The 18,720-nt window shown below is 45.3% G+C and overlaps 1 protein-coding gene and 1 non-coding gene across 2 annotated transcripts in view; both read right to left on the bottom strand.

Moving 5' to 3' along the window:
* Positions 1-1,202: 1,202 nt before the first annotated feature.
* Positions 1,203-1,309, bottom strand: LOC112898628. Its single transcript, XR_003229890.1, has one exon. It is a non-coding gene; the product is annotated as a small nucleolar RNA R71 (small nucleolar RNA).
* A 7,052-nt stretch (positions 1,310-8,361) lies between these two features.
* The window catches only part of LOC112898148, a 72,702-nt gene continuing 62,343 nt past the window's right edge, over positions 8,362-18,720 (bottom strand). The window contains exon 4 of the mRNA XM_025966533.1: positions 8,362-8,622. Within this exon, the coding sequence (XP_025822318.1) occupies positions 8,362-8,622 (261 nt within the window). The remainder of the gene's footprint in view (positions 8,623-18,720) is intronic.

Here is an 18,720-nt window from a genome sequence, read left to right as displayed (position 1 = left end):
TGTGGTTAGGCCAAATGAACTAAGTAAGGATATCGGTTTGTTGTGCCTTCGGGGTTACCTTAGCGTTTTACTAGTCCATCCGAAGGGTGGGAGACCAGGGGATGCTAGGGTAGTGACCTCATATATAGGCCTAGTGCCTGTGTATGCGCATCCCTCAGATATGATTATGCTCCAAGGTATTGAGGGATAGGCGGCATGTGGTGACAGCCCTGTTCGTCCGCTACGGTTCGGCCTAGTTTGTGAAATCCCCCACGTTCGAATATGGTGTAGGAGTTCTGGAAGATGTCACGACCCTAACAGTACCTGGGTCGGGACATTATCATGACTTACCCCTGTATGAAATGTAGTCTATATCTTAATCATATCGTTCTGATTGTGTGCCTCTGGAAAAATATAAATAACGATACCCGAATACTCTCCGAGTGAAATGCTACAATGGTATATCCATGGGCTTGCAGATCCATTCTGTAAATGTTAAGACATACCACCATGACATTTCTTGGTGCTGTCACCACGGACAGACAATCCTGGTGATGATTCTAAGAAATGCCAACAAACATTTCTGGTGCCATTGCCGGGGATGGCACAGTGTAAAAGATTTACTAGCTTATATTCATGGTCATGTGTTTAAGAGGTAGCTACTGCTTATACAGGCTAATGTTACTTTTGTTTTCTCCTTATGGATGAAAATAGGATAGTGTATGACTGGTTTCTCGTTGCTGACAAACTTTGTTGAAAACCCAGAGAAACTCGTGAGAAGGGTCCGACCTCACGTCGTCCCTCCTCAAGTTGTTCTCTCATAAGAAGAACCCGTCATTCATGCACCATCAACCGTCATAGCCAAAAAGACTCTTTCTGACTTCTCTATCCCTTGCACTGCCAACGTGGCAACCGGACCCAACATCTTTATCGGGGACGTGAATTTTGAGCTCAAATCAAGTCTCATTAACATGGTGCAAGCTAGCTCATTATGCGGCAAGACGAAAGAGGATGCCAATGCCCATCTACATAACTTCCTTGAGCTATGTGAGACCATCATCATCAGAGGAGTCACAGCTGACGCCATCAAACTCTATCTGTTTTCCTTTTCCCTCCTGGGAAAGGCGAAATAGTGGATTTACAAGGACAAGGAAGCCGTCAGAACATGGAACAAATATTCCATGTCATTCCTCGCGAAATTCTTCCCGCTGGGCAAAACTAACGCCCTGCGCGGGAAGATTTCAAGTTTCCAGCAGATAGGGATGGAGTCGATCCCTGAAGCTTGGGAGAGGCTACAAGAGTACATCATCGCCTGTCCTCATCATGGGATGGATGGGATAGTTTTGTGCCCATTGAGGAGAATGGTTCTCGTCTCCTCACCATCCAGTTTCTTTGCACTCTTCGGGAGGTGGATGATGGTGTTTCTTTCCAACTCTTTCGAAATGAATTTTATCTTACTTGGAAAATTTTGAGTCACCACCTTAGTTTTAGTGCACGCCTGCCGATTTCTCTTGAACAAGCTTGCCACGGTTTTAATCGCCATGATTTTTGGGGCTTGATTTTGGGTCAAGTTGTCCATGGCAAGTTTGCACCTCGGTGCAATGAATTCAAAACCCAACTTTTCATTTGATGCACAAATGGTTGGCCATCAGTCTCTTTCCAAGTGATGATGCTCGGACAGTGCGCAACGATGAGTTGATGATTCTTTACGCCATGGTCATCAAGATCCGAATCTCCCCCATAAAGGCTATGATCAAGCAATGGCTTACGAATTTCAAGATGATGGGTCCTATTGAGTGCACTTCTTTGATTACTGGCATCACTTCAAGCATGTGAATCTTAGACACGAATGTCATTCCTTTCATTGAGGATCCCCGTGTTCTTATTGACCAGTCCTATCTGATTTATGGTCACATACTCAAGAAAGGCCCGAATGACTCTTTGATTTTCTTTTCCCTCGGCTATGCAAATGAGATCTTGTTGCCTAATGAGGGTTTCATTTGTATAACTGCTCTTCGCTAACCACTCCTCTTGTCCCACAAGATGATGCCCGCAGGCATAGTATTCCAGGTTTACCTGGCAGGGTGACGCGAAGAAGGGCTAGAGGGGAAGCCACGCCAACACCACCACCTTCTCAACCTCAGCCACCCTATCAACATGAGGCAGGAGGATCATCATGGCAGAGCGCAAACACCGATGAGTGGGCATGGCAAGCCCCAACATGCTAGTCCACTAGCTCCAGCTCCAGTGGGGTCCCACACCTCGCACGACAAACGGCCTCGAGCCGAGGATTTAGCTCCCTCACCCAACAGATAAGCGAGCTCAGGATCCAGGCCAACGACATTGAGGAGTTGCTGAACTAGCACATCTAGACGAACCAAGAATGGCAGTGACACACCGGTGAGAGGATCCACACCATGGAGGAGTGGAGGTCTTACTTCCGTTGGGCAAGGTACAGCCCCAACCAGCAGCACTGAGCTTGAAGCTGCTTGGGGGAAAACCCCCCACGAGAGGTACCTTGTTCTTGTATATTTACCACTTTCAAACTTATGCATGAAACAAAATAAAAATTTGCAAAACTAAGAAGAGACCAAAAATATTTACTTGCTTCCCTATGTGTAGTAAGCATGCGTAGTTTTTCCTTGTTGAGATGAGGAATAGTTGCTCTGTTAATTTCCTTTATACGCCTAGTTACAACTTAGTGCTCTACCTAGTTTTCAGTTTGTTGGCTAAATGATCAAACCATAAACTTGAAACTTGTAGGTAGCAAAAAGTATGATCCGAGTCTAGGTTGTTGTGAGCTATGACATGGTTGAATAGAGTCGCTATGACTTACTCCTATGTGATGCTTGATATCCAGAGTATTTGATTTTTGAAAATACAAAAATATAATAAAGTTCCTCAATGATTAGAAATTCCCATCCAAAGCCATATGTTGATTCAATTTGAAAACCTTCCACATATGCAACTTATTATTTTATTGAGCTTTGTGAAATCGTTGTGACCCTTTGTGAGATACGTTTCATACTCCCATGATCAAGATCACGTACACGTCCACACCACATGCTAACCTTCTACACTAGAAGATAGCAAGCACCTCATCCATCCATGCACGAAATAAAACTCCATGTTGTTTCATGACCTCTCCGTCCAAAGTTATCATTATGAGAAAAAAGATGTGGACTATGCAAAAAGAAATAAAAGACATGCTCAAGAAAATCATGAAAAAGAAAAAGAATTGGGCACATGAAGGTCGAAGTTTTAAAAAAGAAGAAGAAGAGGAGGAGAAGAAAGAAAGATAGCCCATATCCAAGAAAAAGAATAAAGGAGAGATGGTTCATGAAAAAGGAGTCCATACACTATCCACCAAAAATATCCACACACATGCACATCTTGGTCAAGGATTATGACTTATTTCTCCTTTGGGTCCCATTTTTGACTTAGCAAAAATGAGAAGCAAGTATGCCTTCAAATTTTCTCCATACCTACAGCTCCACAAAATAAACCTTTTGAGTAGGATGAGAAAGAAAGGCAAAATAAAAAAGTCTTGGTGAGGATGAAACACATTGAGTGATTTGAGAGATCATTTGAGGAACTTTAAAATTTCTTTTGGAAAACCTTACAAAACCTCTGGATTGACAGGTGAATAAAAGGAGTGAGAAAAATGATACTCTACAAAACCGTTCTAGCTCTCAATTGCCAAAGATAAGGTAAAGCTATACACCCCACATGAGTAAGGTGAAGCGTAAGATCAATGCCAACTTATCCAAAATCATGGTAAGAACACCTAGTCGTGCCTATGGTATAAGTTGGAAATGCAACATTGCATCAACTCCTAATCAACAACCTAAGTCTAAAATTTTGCTCGGGACGAGCAAAGGGTTAGCTTGGGGGTGTTGTTGATGATCCTTAAATGCAAAATTCGACTGTCAACCCTACTCATAAATAAAGGAAAACTATGCACCATACTCATATATTTTATTTATAATAACCTAGTTCCACATGTATTGGCCAATAAGTGATTTCAGGTACACAAGTATGAAATAAGAGGAAAACACACAGAAGACACAACAGAAAAGCACAGAAGATCGTATCCTGTGTCACACTTACAATGAGGGTCCACTTGGCAATGCAAACCAACGTGCAAAGGCGGCAACACCCAAGGGATAAGGCAAGGACCCACCTGTCAGCCATCCACCCGAAGGCGGTGGCAAGGGGGCCCATGTGGGGGTCGGCCTCACTAGGCCGAGCTCCTGTCCAGGTGCAGCTTCTTATCCTCCTGAAGTCAATGCCCAGTGTTTCGATCCTTAACTCTGCTAGCAACCGCCCTTGGAGAGTATAAAAGGAGGAGGAGCCCTCATGGCACACACACCACACTTGAAGCGCCTCTCTCTCTCTCTCTCTCACTTGTGACTTGTAATCCTTAGGCTAGTGGAGCTAGGCTAGTATTTCTCTTAGCAAATACAAGTCGTCTTCAGGTTGCTCACCATTTCAAGCATTATACGGCTATGAAGCAATCTTTGGGGTGTTTGTGTGTGCTTTTGATCATACTCCATCAGAGGTAGTGAATCTAGTATGAGAAAGGGAGATTCAGATGACTGCTCTCAAAGATCATTTAGCAAAGGCACATAACCACATTAAAACACAAGCTGGTTGTAGTAGGGTGGATGGTCAGTTTCAGGTGGGGGATCAAGTGCTCCTTAAACTGGAGCCATATGCCCAGCAATATGTGGTTATTACTTGTCCTTTCCCAAAACTAGTTTTCAAATTCTTTGGCCCTTATGATGTGGTGAAGATTGGGAAGGCAGCTTATCACCTGAATCTGCCAGAAGGAAGTTTGGTGCATCCAGTTTTTCATCTCTCAGCTTAAACCTTTTACTCCCAACGACACTCCTGTTTCTCTGCATCGGTCAATCTGAGCGCTCATGAGCTGCAACTAGAGGTTGTCTTGGATAGGCGTATGTTGAAGAAGGGAGATCAAGCCATCCCTCAGTTATTGATCAAGTACAGCAAGCTGCCAGCTTCTTGGGCTACATGGGAAGACCGGTATGTTGTCAAGGGCCGGTTTCCTACAGCGGTTGCTTGGAGACAGTCGACATTTGGGTTGGGGGGGATGTCACACTCAGTACTAATGGTGACATGGACGGGATGAAGGTTGTAACCACTAAAGCCGTCTCCAACATGGTAGGAAATTGAATTACTTTGAGATAGTGAGTGTGGAAGGGGTGGGCACCGCTTGTGGACCCAGCCTGGTGTTGACGGTCCTTAAATGCAAAATCCGACCGTCAACCATATTCATAAATAAAGAAAAACTATGCACCGTACTCACATATATTATTTACAATAACCTAGTTCCACATGTATTGGCCAATAAGTGATTTCAGGAGACGTAGCAGAAAAAAACAGAAGATCGTATCTTGCGTCAAACTTACAAAGAGGGCCCACTTGGCAAGGCAAACCGACATGCAAAGATGGAAAACACCCAAGGGATAAGGCAAGGACCCACCTGTCAGCCATCTAGCCGAAGGCGGTGGCTAGGGGGCCCACCTGGGGGTTGGCTGACCCCCAGGGTCGGTCGAACTAGGCCGAGCTCCCGTCCAGGTGCAGCTTGGCAGGAGATTTGTTCTTATCCTCCTGAAGTCAGTGCATGGTGTCTCCATCCTTAACTCCGCCAGCAACCGCCTTTGGAGAGTATAAAAGGAGAAGGAGGATCCCTCATTCCACACACACCACACTTGAAGCCTCTCTCCCTCACTCGCTTTGTGAATTGTAATTCTTAGGCTAGTGGAGCTAGGCTAGTATTTCTCTTAGCGAATACAAGTCATCTTCGGTGTCTTAGCGCAATCTTCAGCCTTGGGTATGGCTTTGTATTTGACTTGTCAGTATCTTATTCATAATACAGAGTTTAGTCATAGTTCCTATGCTATCTTGATAGTTTATCATACCATGCCCTTTTCTTTCGTAAGTTATGCTATTTATGTGGTTAGGACAGATGAACTAAGTAAGAATGTCGGTTCGTTGCGCCTTCGGACTTACCTTAGCGTTTTAGTGGTCCATCCGAAGAGTGGGAGACCCGGAGACGCTAGGGTAGTGACCTCATACACGGGCGTGGCACCCCGGTATGCAGGATCCCTCGGATATGACCGTGCTCCACGATGTTGAGGGGTAGATGGCAGACGGTGACATCCCTATCCATCCGCTATGCTTTGGCCTAGTTTGTTAAATTCCCCATGTTCGGATATGGTGTAGGAGTTCTGAAAGATGTAACGACCCTAACACCCTAACAGTATCTGGGTCGGGACATTCTCCCTAGTATCTGAAGTCTTAACTCTGAGCACTAACCATGTATCTTGTATAACCCTTGCTTGTATGAATACATGCTTATAGGACCTTCTTTCTATGTCTATGCTCCCACTAATCTTAGGTTTATTCGTTATCTTTATTCTTGAGATTGGCTTGTGTGTGTTGCATTACCCTTATTCATATCATTATTATGACTTACCCCGTATGAAATGTAGTATATAATTATTATGACTTACCCCATATGACTTACCCGTGTGTGGTAATTGTGTGCCTAGTAATCCCTTTTACAGCACGCCATCCTTTGGGAAAATATAAATAACAATACCCGAATACTCTCAGGTAAAATGCTACAACGGTATATCCGTGCGCTTGCAGATCCATTCTGTAAATGTTAAGACATACCACCATGATATTTATCGGTGCCGTCGCCGTAGACTAACAATCCTGATGATGATACTAAGAAACGCTAACACCTGGCAGTAGGTGTGCGTGAGGAGAAGTCTTTATTTACCCGGCCTGTACGTGAAGAGGAAGCTTCATCCTCAAGCTATCTTTCCTTTCTCAATTCCAATCACCGGCGGCCACACGCACGAAAATCCGCTTTTAGAATTTACTTGAACTTCAGTTTTACGCTCTTATACCTAAACATTTTTTTGAAACAACTCTTATACCTAAATATCAGGTGAGCCGGTTTTAGTTAGCTGCTGACTATGCGGATGGATTTGCAACCACCAATATGAAAGTTTCTTTGTATAGCGGGATTGGTGTGAGCAAAACAGTTTAAGGTATACAAACGTTCCGAAAGATATAAATCAGCATGCCAGTGAGAACAGAATGATGAGGTTTGATTCTTAGCTTTTGGATGGAACAATGGAATGCTTGTTTAGTTGCGCAAGCAAGACTATTTGAATTAACATGCCTAATTATGTTGGTTAATGTACATCTTCTGTCCTAAAATACAAGGCATCCTAAGTTTGTCGTAAGTCAAACTCTTTTAAATTTGACCAAATTCATAGAAGATATTATTAACATGTACCACATAAAAGAAATAAAATATCAAAATATATTTCATTGTGAAACAAATGATATAAATTTGGTTAAATTTATATAAATTTGGTCAAATTTAGATAGTTTGACATAGGATAAACTCAGAATGACTTGTATTTCAGGATAAAGGAAGTAAATATGTTTATTTTTCATAGACCAAATTAACTTGGAATCATCGGTGGTTTGGTCCCTTCAGTGCTTCGCCCCATGTCTGATCCATCCTGTGTTCTCGTACTCAACCCAGCCTGCATCCTTCTCTTGTACGTAGAAACCAATCCCTATACTCTTCATAAGCCTTGTTCAATTCTCTTCTACACACAAACCAAATCTTTATATTCTTCAGAAAGTATTGATGTTGATTACCCCCATCATCCCCTCAAACCAACAAAATTAAATGTTAAACTTACAGCACATTACTGTAGGCTCATACAGATATCTGCACGTACACTTAGTGCAAGGCAATTTCTTGGGCATCTAGCTCTGACATAAGAGCAGTGCCCACCACAACGGATAACAGATGCTGCCTACCAAGAATCTGGAATTAGAAAGCAAGGGACGCTGTTTTATCCACAGTAATTGGGGGGCAATAAACTAGGCAAGCAGGCTTAATACTGTAAGTCTGAATCTGAAACAAAGAAACATCAAGCCCAAACAAGGGTCAAAGGATCCAGAGACAAGGCAATTTAGTTCAGTTGGCATCTCAGCACGGGTTTCAGGATCAAGAAACTTAAGGAATGTTTGCCTGCTTTGCAACAGAACAGACTCTGCTTTCATTTTTAATGGGGCCAGCAAGCAGCCCCGATCGGCTCATGTTTGCACAATGCATAATAAGATGGAACAGAAACACAGATTAGACAACCAATATTAATAAGATGGAACAGAAACACAGATTAGACAACCAATATTACTAAGAAAATAAGCCCAAACCTAATTCAAATCATAAGGAAATTCTCAAAGCTGTTCAGTACCAAAGCACTAAAATTCAGACATGCATCATCCACATACGACCTAACTCCTAATGCCACTAGCCTATCAATCGAAAACGGCAAGCTTCTGGTACTCGGCGCTTAAGATCGCCGCCGCCATGACAGCCTCCGGGCTCACCACGCCATCGTTCTCCAGGAAGAGCTTGACCAGGTTCTTAGAGAAGCCGCTCACCATCGCGACTCCGGGCTGCGTCGAAGTCACAAGCGTGGACCGCGAGTCCGTTAGGTTCCAGAACACTATCTGCGGCACTGCGTCGCCGTACCCGGTGTCCTTGAACTTGCGGCAGATGACCTGGTAGTCCGTCTCCTAGGGGTTTGCCGACGCCTGGTCGAACTCCATGTCGCTGAACACGAAGACTGTTAGATAACTAGGCAATTTTCGGTATATTTTAATTCCAAATATTAATATCAATTTCATGATATAGATGAGTGATAATGTGTGTACAATATATGTGCTAGTGTTCATGTTATTCTCACTAATAAGCATGAACAAAGAATTAAACCAGAGTAGGTTTAGTAAGTACCCCAAGGCGGGACCAGTGCCGGAGGCACCGGTTGCGCCGTTACCAGCTGGAATAGACATGCTATTCGACTGGCCTTGCTCGAAGTAGCCGAACTATGTCGATGCAGGAAGATGTTCGCAGTGCAGTCCCACGAACGGTCACGCCGGGAAGTAGACGAAGTAGTCGTTCGCACGAGCGGTTACGCCGGGAAGTAGACGAAGTAGTCGTTCGCACGAGCGGTTGCGCCGGGAAGTAGACGAAGGAGTCGTTCAGGGAGCGAGCAGTCGCGTCAAGACGCTCCCCAAAAACCTAATTGCCCGCGTCCCGTGCAGGACCTTCAGCGAGCAGAGGTTCCGGAGGCCCTGCTCTCGCTAGACCTGTGCGCGCAGTGCTAGCGGTGGGGAAGGCAGAAAGCAGCTGAGGGAGAAGGGAGAGGTCTCCTGAAGAGGAGTACCTGGATGAGTGCTTGAGATGAGTGAGGATGGGAGGAGAGGGTGCTGGCTTATATAGGCACGAGATGCCTCAGGTTCAACGAACCTGGACGTCATGAATGGCTTTGATGAGCGGCAGTTAATGTGCCTCAGGTTCAACGAACCTGGACGTCGTAAAGAGCCTTCAATGTCTGGTCATTAGAATCGACATTAACCCTCTGTTTGAATGCTCTTTACTGCAAAAACGTTCTCATCTCAGCACATCGCGTCGCGTCGCGTCGCGTCGCGTCCGGCCGCGCACGCGCACCGCACCGCACCGCCCGGCCGGCCGCGCCGTGCCTCGCCACGGCCACGGCCACGGCCCGGCTCGGCGAGGCGAGCGAGCGCGCGCGCGCGTGTGGTTCACCGTCCTCCTCTTACCGGCTTCTCAAATGGTGTACACGAAGTCCACCTTTTAAGTCGGTTGAGATCCTCCTCAATTCCCGGTACGGAATTAAGCATTGATTCCCTAGCATTAATAGTGGGCTTTAAATTCTTTTAATGCAATGGAATGAATGGGCCAAGCCCATTACTCCAACAATCCCCACCAAGAAATTCAAGCCGCACTAGAAATGCCCTCATTCCCTCGTTGATATACCAGTATTCGACAGAGACTGTTAAGTTGAACTTCCATCTAGGACAAAGGCTACACTTATTCACAACTGTGCAATGGACTATGCCTTGAATTGCCAGTTTTGTGTAAACAAGTTTGACCAGAGCCCTACACTGATACTAGGCTGCAAGAGCATCCCCGCGGTTTGGAGCTTATAAGTCATACTCCAGGCCCTTCTTGAGTTTTTAGAGAATACCCAGTTCTCATAGACCATGACCAGTGGTCAAACTCATATAGGTGTGTTCCTTTCAGATGTTCTGTAGGACAACATCTTTGTTTCAAGAAAACAACTCATTTGTTTTAAAGAAACCACCTGGAACACATTAAGGTATAGACCAACCTGCCATACAGATTAGAAGAGAAATGCACCTTATACACGGAATGAGCCCTTTTCACAAAGGTTCTCTTCTCACCGTCAGACTTTAGTTTGTTTCACCATCCTAATTCACGGGATCTCCGATCACATAGGATAGGTTTCCACTATAGAATGACTCACGTGGGTCTCAAGCCCAATTCCATAGATGCATTGTCTATCACATTTCGTGAAAGACCCTTTGTAAACTGATCTGCCAGATTTTTAGCCGTCTGAACATAGTCCAGGGCTATAACTCCGGAGTTTCTCAATTTCCTGACAGATTTCAACCGCCTTTTCACATGTCTAGATGACTTCATGTTATCCTTTGAACTATTCACCTTGACAATTACCGTTTGATTGTCACAGTTCATTAGGATTGCCGGTAACGGTTTTTCAACTATCGGCAAGTCCATAAGGAGCTCACGAAGCCACTCAGCCTCAACAGTGCCGGTATCTAATGCTGTGAGTTCTGCTTCCATAGTTGACCTCGTTAAGATGGTCTGCTTGCAAGACTTCCAGGAAACAGCTCCACCACCAAGTGTAAACACATATCCACTTGTGGCCTTTATCTCATCAGCATCAGAGATCCAATTTGAATCACTATACCCTTCTAGTACCCTTGGGTACCCGGTGTAGTGAATTCCATAGTTCATTGTCCCCTTCAGATAGCGCATTACTCTTTCAAGAGCCTTCCAATGATCATCTCCCGGGTTTGAAACAAACCGGCTCAGTTTGCTTACAGCAAACGAGATGTCAGGTCTTGTAGCGCTCGCTAAATACATTAATGAACCAATGATCTGAGAGTATCTCAGCTGATCTCGCATTATCCTTTTGTTCTTTCTAAGAATTAAACTGGCATCATATGGTGTTGAGACAGGTTTATAGTCGCTATAACCAAAGCGACTTAACACCTTCTCCACATAGTGAGACTGTGTAAGAATCACCCCACCATTGATCTCTTTTACCAGTTTTATATTAAGGATAACATCAGCTTCTCCCAGATCCTTCATCTCAAAATTTTGAGATAAAAACTCTTTGACTTCCTTAATCACATTAAGGCTAGTGCCAAAGATCAGTATGTCATCCACATACAAGCACAAAATCACTCCTTCAGCCCCACCATAGCGATAGTACACACATCTGTCAGCTTCGTTCACAACAAAGCCGGCAGAGGTCAAAGTTCTATCAAACTTTTCATGCCACTGCTTAGGCGCTTGCTTGAGACCATATAAAGATTTTAACAACTTACAAACCATTCCTTCTTGACCCTTTGATACAAACCCATCCGGCTGATCCATATAGATCTCCTCTTCTAACTCTCCATTGAGGAAAGCCGTCTTAACGTCCATCTGATGAACGAGAAGACCATAAGAGGCTGCCAGGGAAAGTAACACTCGAATTGTGGTCAATCGGGCAACTGGTGAATAAGTGTCAAAGAAATCTTCTCCTTCTTTTTGGGTATAACCCTTGGCCACAAGCCTAGCCTTGTACTTTTCAATAGTACCATCTGGCCTAAGCTTTTTCTTGAACACCCACTTGCATCCAACTAGTTTACATCCATAAGGACGTTCAATGACCTCCCAGGTTCCATTAGACATAATAGAATCCATCTCACTCCTTACTGCTTCCTTCCAATAGTCAGCATCAGGAGATGAATATGCCTCTTCAATGGTTCTGGGTGTATCATCTATGAGGTATACAATGAAATCATCACCAAAAGACTTTACAGTCCTTTGTCTCTTGCTCTTTCTCGGAGCATCATTGTTCTCCTCCTCAAGATTTTCTACAAGTGTATGTTCATTGTGTTCTATCGGCTCAGCAGAGCCATCATCCTCGATGAACTCTTGCCTAGATGAACTTGTTTCATCTCTCATGGGAAAAATATTTTCAAAAAATGTAGCATCTCTGGACTCCATTATAGTACCAACATGCATGTCAGGTACTCCAGATTTCACTATTAAAAATCTATATCCAACGCTGTGAATAGCATAACCTAGAAAGATACAATCCACAGTTTTAGGTCCAAGCTTACGTTTCTTGGTTATTGGCACACTCACTTTTGCCGAACAACCCCATGTACGTAAGTATGACAGTGTTGGCCTTTTCTTCTCCCATTCCTCGAATGGAGTTATCTCTTTATTCTTTGTAGGAACACGGTTTAGGACATGACATGCAGTCAATAAAGCCTCACCCCACCATTCCTTGGAAAGTCCCGCTGTATCTAACATGGCGTTAACCAAATCCGTTAGAGTGCGGTTCTTTCTTTCGGCAACCCCATTTGACTGAGGTGAATAGGGAGGCGTCCTCTCATGAATAATACCATATTCCTCGCAGAATAAAGTAAATAAATTTGATAAATACTCGCCACCACGATCTGACCTAACTCTTTTGATCTTTCTCTCAAGTTGGTTTTCTACTTCAGCTTTATAGACTTTAAAGTAGTGTAAAGCTTCATCTTTTGACTTCAACAAATAGATGTAACAAAATCTAGTACTATCATCAATCAAAGTCATGAAATATTTCTTACCACCTTTTGTCAACACTCCATTCATTTCGCACAAATCGGAATGAATTAATTCTAAGGGTGCCAAGCTCCTTGCCTCCGCGGTCTTATGAGGCTTACGAGTTTGTTTTGATTCAATACATACGTGGCACTTAGAATTTTTGACAAAAGTAAACTTTGGAATTAAGCTCAAATTAGCTAAGCGCATCATACAACCAAAATTAATGTGACAAAGCCTCGAATGCCAAACATTTGTTTCATCAACGTTAATAACATTGTATGCAACTTTATTACAAACATCTGACAAAGAAAGACGGAACAAGCCTCCGCTTTCATAACCTTTTCCAACAAAAATACCACACTTAGACAAGATACATTTATTGGACTCAAAGACTAATTTGAAACCATCTCTACACAGTAGAGAGCCGCTGACTAAATTCTTCTTGATGGTGGGGACATGCTGCACGTTCTTCAGCTGCACGGTCTTCCCCGAAGTAAACTTCATGTGGCAGAACCAACCTGAATTATACCGGCTCAAGTACGCGAGTCCAATCCTGAGGGCTCCAACGTGCTTCAAACGGTATAATCCCTTGGCCTGTCGGGTAACGTCCCGATAAACCACCGATACACAGGATCAAATAAGGTTACCTCACACGAAGGTGAGTCCAGAGATACAATCACCATCATATTTTACATCACAGAGGATTACATGACAAGAGTTTCCAAAAGAAGTACGAAGTTTCAAATTTAGAGAGAACATTACAAACTTTTAAAGCTAAGGTTCTTAGCAGCGGAAAACATACGCGACGATTCCTAACACGTCGTCCAGACGGATGCCATGCTAAGCCCGGGCACGACATCACTCGATATCACCAGTGCTGGCCGGGGACGAATCCCATTCCACGGACCAACCTTCTGGGAGAGCACAGGGCCAAGGCAAGGAGAGAGTGGGGTCTTCAAAGGCTTTACCTGAAAAACATAAAACTAGCAAGGCTGAGTATACTAATACTCAGCAAGGCTTACCCGGGATTGGGTATACTTTAGCCCATAACTAGACTCAAGAAGGCGTTGTAAAGGTTCTGGGTTTATTTCCAGCTGAAAAGCAACAAAGAGTATGAACTACTTTCAAGTTTTAGCTTTCATCTTCTAGTTGAGTATTTATTCTAGATTAGCACCTACACTAAGCAAGCAAGGTAGTGATTATCATCCAGCAAGATTATCCATCATTAGTTCCATTTCTTACTCAATGTGGTAAAAGGGATAAGCAATCTCAATCTTCGTGAGAGGCGGACGATTCGAATCGAATTTAACCTTGCAAGGTAAACCTAACACACACGCTTGGAAGATCCAACGATCGTTCCGAAGCAACCGTTTGCCTTTCATTCCGGGTCGTGGATCAGGTCCACCACAAGCGACTGTAGGACCGTACGCACACCCAATGTGTGCAGGACATACGTCTGTAGCGCGACTACAAAACCCATATTCCTGTCTGCCTTGCAGAACATACTCCCACACGTCGGTGTGTGTAAACATAACATAAAATCGAGTGGTGGGAGGTATGTCCACTTGCCGGGCCGATTGGTTACTAGGCTTACCGCTTACCATATTTCGCGGCATGTGGCTAGTACTTTCAAAAACTTAGCCACCACTACCACACATTTCGACCTTAAAGCTTTTATCAAAACAGACAGGGTAAACTTCCAGGTCATGATACAACACATGACCCTGTCCGTCATCCTTATAGTGGTTGCAGAAATGTAAACATGCAACTCCTATATCGCGCGAGTGACAGGAAATCACTCGACTTCTACCGGTCCTATTAGCGAAGCATCTAACCGATAAGGACTCGGAAGCATTACATTGGATTCCTAGGATTCATGCATCTAGGGTTTCACTTCAACTCCTAGACTTAATGCAAGATATAATATAAATAAGCATAGATTGCAGTGTAAATAAAGTAATGGGATATGTCCGGGGCTTGCCTTTACTGGTGGGTCTGAAGTCAGTAAGTCAACATCTTCCGAACTTTGGTTCGGGGCTTCAGTTAATCCCTTGGTGACGTTCACTTGATCTTCAGGAACATCCTTCGTAGACTCCGGGGAAATCTCGTAGGTACCGTTGCCGAAGTAGTCGTATCTACATGTAATGCAACATTACATTCAAGCGTGCACACAAAACTATTTTATTTCACAACAAAGTTACAATCCAGCACTTATCTAATACACTATTCACATAACAACCAAAAAGATCTGAACTAAACCTAGACAGAGCTTTAGGGGGCAACTAACTAGAATCGGCTACTCGTTGAAGATTACGACAAAGCCGATTGGAAACAACAGAGGTTTAGTCGATGGAAAGATGCATTGGTTTTCTAATTGATCGATGAAAGCATCGATCACCTTAGCAGAGGGGTGATTCCTAAAGCAGTTGTCTTAACGGAGATGTGCTTAAGTGTTATCTTAGATAACTAGGGGTGGTTGCATCGGTTCGATTACGTCAGCACAACAATTGAGTGACGTACCGCCGATGGGAGTGTAGTTGAGGATACATGACCGATAGATATAGATAGCCGATCTCTCAGTCGATAAATCGGCTGATAGAAGTGTGTGGATAAGGATGGGGAAACTAAGGATCGATCGGCCATATTTGACCGATACGGAAAACGACTAGAATCGGCTTGGATCGGCCGATAGCAAGAACCCTAAGGTCGTGGGTGTCTCTCCGATACATCGACTCTGTGCAGTCGATATAGAACAGAACAAAAGGATTGTATCGGCAGTAGCCGATACTAGAAAGGTAACAATCGTATCAGCTAATCAGCCGATGGTAGAAGTATCGACTGACAGCTGTTACGCAGAAATATCATAGACTTAAAGAAAACATATGCTAAGTGGTTGGGTTGATAACCTGACACTGAAACACAGCTGCCGAGATGTAGTGGCTAAGCAGCAGATATATACGAACTAATAAAGATTCTTATACAAGAAGGGCTTTAAGGAGATTGCAATCAAGACGAGAACAATGTCTTGATGGTAGAGATATGAGCGTTCGTGTGATGGGTTAACTAATTATCACACTACTCTACTTGAAGCATATATTCTACAATCTATACTTAGCTACAATACATGCATATCACAAAAAACACAAATAAAGCATTCATTACCTAATATTTAACCTAGATTACAAATCAAAGATTTCAATTCAAGATCACAACATGAACTTGTAGATTTCGACTTAGGGTTTTCAAACAAAACTGATTTTACATTTTTATGAACTTCTTACAAAATCTATGAAATGTAGAAAGTCACTGATTTTGAAATAAAGGAAGTTCTGGAAATCTTACAGAAAATACTCTAGAACTTTTTAAAACATAGCAATCAAGTCCCTGGTCCGGGAAAACAGATAACAAGAAGTTAACGACGATATCCTGGTAAAGGAATCGCCGGCATTAAGAAGATTCAGTAGGTCGGGGCAAACCTTGGTTATGGAAAAGAACGGATGGAAAGTGAAGTCCCGTGGCGATAGGATCGGCGAAGAGAAAAACTCGACGATGACGAGACTCCATGGATGACGAAGAAGCTTGCCGGGGATTGCAGTGGGTAGAGAATGGCCGAAGGGGTAATCTCCGCGGTGATTTGCGGTTGGTTGAGCGATCAACGAAGGTAGGGACTGCTGGACGTCATGGACCCCTGGAACGAGATGATGGAGCCGAACGGGTTCGCTATACTGACTTTTCCGCGAACCCTAGGGTTTTCCTGCTCACGAGCTGAGTCTTCTTTTGCTTACGCACGCATGCCACTGAAACACGGCCGGCACACCCGCATAGCTTCCTACAGGACTGCCGTGCTTGGTTGCATCGAGGCTCCTCCGAACTCGTCACGCCTAACTGCCGCCTTCGCTCCACAACTCCTCCTTCCGACTCGCCTCGCCGTAATCGTCACCTTCGATTTGCCTCCTCTCCTTCCAGCTTGCTGCCCCTCGTGCATCTCACGCGCGAGCGAGCTCGCGTCCTCGACACGACCACTCTTGCACCACCAGAGTTCACCGTGGCGTAGTTAGGGTCGATGCCATCACGTTCTCGCATCTCGTGCAGAAGCCCTCCACCACAACTCCTCCTGCGCGTGCCGTTGCTCGGCACGTCGTATTCCAGCATCGCCTGTTCGTGCCCATGGGCCCGCTCTGCTCCGGCCGCCCAACACCTGCCAATACCGCCAATTCCCACGCGCCACCACGAGCATGCTTGCGCCACTCGCTCGGCACCGCCCACGAACCACTCCTGTGCCGCTGCCGCCCACGCCTGCTGCCTCACCCGCATGCCTGGCCACTCCGCGCGCCACTGCTCACTTCGGGCTGCTCGCCTCCGCCCGGGTCTCGCACCTACTGCGCTCGCACGCGTCCCGCACGCCGCTGCCTACTTATGCGCGTCTGCCGGTGCCGGGCCTGCTCCAGCGCCCGCGCTTCAATGTACACCATCAGCATTGCATCGCCTCCTCTGGCGCTCACTCGGCCGTCGCTCCCACGCGCTCAGCTTCCTCGCGCGCTCACCCGGGCCCACTCCATGCCTGCCGCCTACCCGAGCGCCTGCTCCCGCGTGAACCGCACGCCAGCGCTCTGCATCCACACGCCCGCCGCGCTCTGGCCTTGCACGCGTTGCCCGCTCGGCGTCACCCGAGCCCACGCACACCCCGTCTCTGCGCTGCGCCAGCCTCTACCCCAAATCCGCGTCGAGCCGCCGCCTGCTCCGCGCTGCTGGCCCTTCACGCCCGCTGCCTGCTGCAGCCCCTGCGCGCCGCCGCTTCGGGCTCCCGCTCGCGCGCACTGCCGCCCACCATCGCGCCGAGCCGTGGCCGCGCCCAGCCGCGCCAGCTCGCCCAGCGCGCCGCGCCTGGATCCGCCAGCCCGCGCGCCTCTGGTCCCCGTGCTAGCATCGAGCTGCCGCCCGACCTGCGTCAGCTCCCGCCACCGAGCCGAGCCACTGCGCCCTCCGCCCCAGCGCGCCTCCTCCGCGCTCCCAGCTCCCGCCGTGCGCCGGTGCCCGCGCAAGGAGCCGCGCCCAAAGCCGCCGCGCCGGCCCGCGCGCTCCGAGCTGCTCCAGCCTGACTTGCTGCCGAGCCCCGAGCGCCGCCGCCTGGGCCGCCCGAGCGCCCACCGTGGAGGAGAGAGAGAGATGGAGGAGATAAAGATAGGGCCAAAGAGGGGATGCCGTCGGTGGGGGAGAAAAGGAAGGCGCCAGGGGAAAGAAACAGAGGAGAAAGTGAAATGGGATTTCCCAAGGACCTTTGCGTGAATTTAGAAAACTATAGGGACCTTTTTGTAAAACATAAATTTCGCATCAATCTAAAACCCGAATGAAGAAATGCCCAAAATGAAAGTTGGAGAGTTTTTCAAACTCTACAACATTGCTTTAGGGCTCAAGTTCAAAAACTCAAAACTTATATTTTTACACGTGAATCTTTGAACAAAAGTCGGATTTGTATTGCTTTTGTCGTAAAGAATAAAACTTTATAAAATTCAGGACCTAAATGCAAGAATTTATGACACGTCATAATGACGGGATAGACTCGTCATAATGGTTGGATAGACATGTCATGATGACTTGCACTTTTACACTTTAGCCCTGAGTAAACGTGAAAGTTACTTTTGTAAATCAACATTTGCATAAAAGGACTTGTACTTTTATAAAATCACATAAATACCCTTATTTTTACCACTTTACCCAAAAAATTTTACCCACTTCAACATACACATTTTAAATGAAACTTTTGGATAAATAATATTTATTTTTACAAGACATAAAATAAGAGAAACATGTTTACAAAACCACCTTTCACTTATTTCGAAATTACTTCCCATCCAAACATATTTTGCAAAAATAACCCTAGGTTTTTCTGTAATTACAAAAATACCCTTTTTACTTGCACTTTAAATTTTCAAGAGCTTCACATAAACAACATGAGCTTG

The sequence above is a fragment of the Panicum hallii genome, chromosome 6 (assembly GCF_002211085.1).
Source record: "Panicum hallii strain FIL2 chromosome 6, PHallii_v3.1, whole genome shotgun sequence".
NCBI classification, from domain to species: Eukaryota; Viridiplantae; Streptophyta; class Magnoliopsida; order Poales; family Poaceae; genus Panicum; species Panicum hallii.
This window is presented reverse-complemented; position numbering and strand designations above follow the sequence as displayed.